The 2,794-nt window shown below is 40.1% G+C and overlaps 1 protein-coding gene across 1 annotated transcript; it reads right to left on the bottom strand.

The window, feature by feature from the left end:
- On the bottom strand, nt 1-1,092 carry LOC107276944 (blue copper protein 1b). The gene is made up of 2 exons (XM_026026823.2): nt 924-1,092; nt 1-338 (listed from the first exon to the last, which is right to left on the bottom strand). The coding sequence occupies exons 1-2, from the start codon at nt 1,090-1,092 to the stop codon at nt 1-3; spliced, it is 507 nt and encodes a 168-aa protein (XP_025882608.1).
- Nucleotides 1,093-2,794: the final 1,702 nt, after the last annotated feature.

The raw sequence follows: 2,794 nt of genomic DNA, 5'->3' as shown, positions 1-2,794 counted from the left end.
CTAGAACCACACGAGCGCCGCCGCAGCCACGGCGCCGGCGACCGCGCCACCGCGGGCCCTGTAGTTGAGCCGCCCGGCGGACGACGACGAAGACGGCGGCGGCGGCGGCGACGCCGGCGCCGGCGCGTTGGGGTCGGCGACGTCGACGACGAGCTTCATGCCCAGCTCGCAGTGGTTGTCGACGTTGCAGAAGAACCACCTCTTGCCGGCCTTGTCGAGCGCCACCGTGTCGTTGCCGGAGTTCCACGTCATCAACGTGTTGCCCTGCCGGTTGCACGCGTGGAACGCTGCGCCGTCCACCTCCGTCACCGTGTGCTTGCCCTTAGTATACGTGAACACTGCGATTATTAATTAAAGAAAACAAAAAGGGTTGGAACCATGCATATAATTCTTTTAAACAAAATGGTATAAGTCAGAAATAAGTATCGAAATAATCGAGAAATGAAAAAGGGAACTATTCGGATGAAAACATGCCGGCATCTATTGGGAATATGTAATTCATGTCAGAATTGTGAAATATAAAATAGAATTTAAAAATTATCATGATGAAATATAAAATAGTATAAATTAGTTCATGCTTATACTATGCAAATTGTGGACAATCTCTCCTTTAACCACATACTCAAAATAATGGTTTAATGCTAGAGTTAATTAAGCACCTGTGCTATGGATGAAGTGGAGTCCTGGGCCAAATGTATATATTGTCACATTTATAAGTACGGTAATGTACCATATTATATAAAACTTTGCCTGAAAAAATGGCAAACCTAAAACTATTTCTGGTTCCATTTCAATTACAAATATAAAACCATTTTCAGATGATTCGGCCCGTAAAAACATTTTTTTAAAAAAATAAAAATTAAAACGACAGTTGGTTGGTCGGAAATTACAGAAAACGTTTTCAACCCCCTAAGTATAAATACCTAGTTTGTCGCCGATTTGGAATGATTTGCCGTCGGCCCAGTTGGTGGAAGGGTACTCGAGAGTCCAGCCATGGCCATCGCCGACGGTGTAATCCGTGGCAGAGACCATCGCCGGGAGCAACGCGACGGCGGAGACGATGGCCAAGAGCAGCACTTGCCGGGAAGCCATTGGTCTTGCGGTTGGAGATAGCTTGCTCGAACTTATATATCAACTTAATTCTGCTTCTAAACAGCTCTTAATTAGTATCAGAGCTTTATTAGCAAGCTGTAGGATTCAATGTCTTGGAGAGAAGAGTGTAAATGATCACATCTATTTATACAGAGGTAAATTAAGATCAATATTATTCCATGACAGGTCGAGATAGCAAGATCGATGTGCAGGTAGCTGACGCAGCAGATGGTATGCTAGCTCCAGGTGGCGCATGATATGGAGGCAATTAATATTAATTAGTTATTTGTCTGTGAAGAGTTCAATTAATTAAATTAATCTTGTGTATGCTTTGGTGCTATCAGTGGCTGGGTGTACGTATTATGGCTGAAGCCAAGGGGAAGAAACGACTGGCACATTGTTGTTTCCCCTAGCTAGTAGCTAACTCGCTCTTTGCTTTTTTTCTTCTTCTTTATTTTCTTTTTTTCTTTTCTTTTTTTTTTTTGCTTGGGTCGACGTTTTCCTGATGAATTAGCTGGGTCAATGGCCGGCTTGATCGGTTGTCAGCAAACCAAGTTACTGATCCAACAGAGATTATTTGTTGTAGAGGGAATTGAATATATATAGGTGGCTGATTCCATTTTAAGTGTCCATGTCTCAGTATATATAGGTGGCTGATTCCAACATGGATACTTGGTGGCATTTGGCAAAATTTATGTGTTTTGTTTTCCATACATTCAACTAGGATAGTATACGTAGTGGTGCCACAATCTTAAAAATAGTCATGAGACTTTTGTTCTGTTTTGGATAGGACAGTACCTATAGAATTAGTGCAAAAAATCTATATGATTTGTCTTAGTTTTTAATTCAGATGGTCATATATCATACGCAATGGTGCTACACTCTTAAAATTAGAAGCCAGGAGACTTTTGTTTCATTTTGGATAGCGTAGTACCTACAGAATTAGTGCTAGAATTTATATGATTTGACTTAAATTTTGATTCAAATGGTCATGTTTTACAAAAGTTGGGGAATTGTTCCATCACTCAATATTGTTTTTCCTTTTCTTTATCAACTCAATGACTTTTGTTTAGAAAAATAGTACAAATTGGTTGCGTGTCTGTTGAAAAAATTCGAAGATGTATCCATTTCCATTATCTAAAGAAAAGTCCTCATGTTTTTTACCAAGCCTGCAGGATATACATAAAGTGAATTGGAATTTCAGTATTCAGGTTTAGAAGTAGGCAAATAATCGTTGCCTGTCATCAATTTCAATTATTACTTGGTTTACTTAAGCAAGGTGAAAATAGTACTGTTAGATCTGTCATCAAAATTACTTTAAACTGGTATGTTTGTCTATCTATCTGTGTATAAATATTTCCAAGAAAAATGAATAGTCAAAACAAATTACAAAAACCAATTTCTTCATATATTAAAAAAACATACACACAGAGAAAACTTCTCTAAAGCTACAATCAATTAATTAATTAAACAAGGCTACAATTAATTAATCAACAAACAAAGGATCGAGGCCTTGTTCTTCGTCATGTATGATCAAGCTGAAGTACGAAACGAGCAGCCAGAGCACACCAACTGCTAGGATGAAGCCACACATGACCTGCACATCTAACCGTTGATCAGCGATGCTTTGCCCTGGATTCGGGTGCACCGTGGAGTAGATCGTCGTGCTCGACGCCAATGCGATCAAGGCGAAGCAGATGAC

Source organism: Oryza sativa, chromosome 7 (genome assembly GCF_034140825.1).
Source record: "Oryza sativa Japonica Group chromosome 7, ASM3414082v1".
Classification (NCBI taxonomy): Eukaryota; Viridiplantae; Streptophyta; class Magnoliopsida; order Poales; family Poaceae; genus Oryza; species Oryza sativa.
The sequence above is the reverse complement of the archived record's forward strand: the minus strand, read 5'-3'. Positions and strand labels throughout refer to the sequence as shown.

Bases quoted from the DNA above. Each gene is read 5' to 3' on its own strand.
- LOC107276944 (XM_026026823.2), bottom strand. From the start codon at position 1,092: ATGGCTTCCCGGCAAGTGCTGCTCTTGGCCATCGTCTCCGCCGTCGCG. The intron at 339-923 runs GTATTTATACTT...TAATAATCGCAG, and splicing joins CCAAATCGGCGACAAACTAG to TGTTCACGTATACTAAGGGC.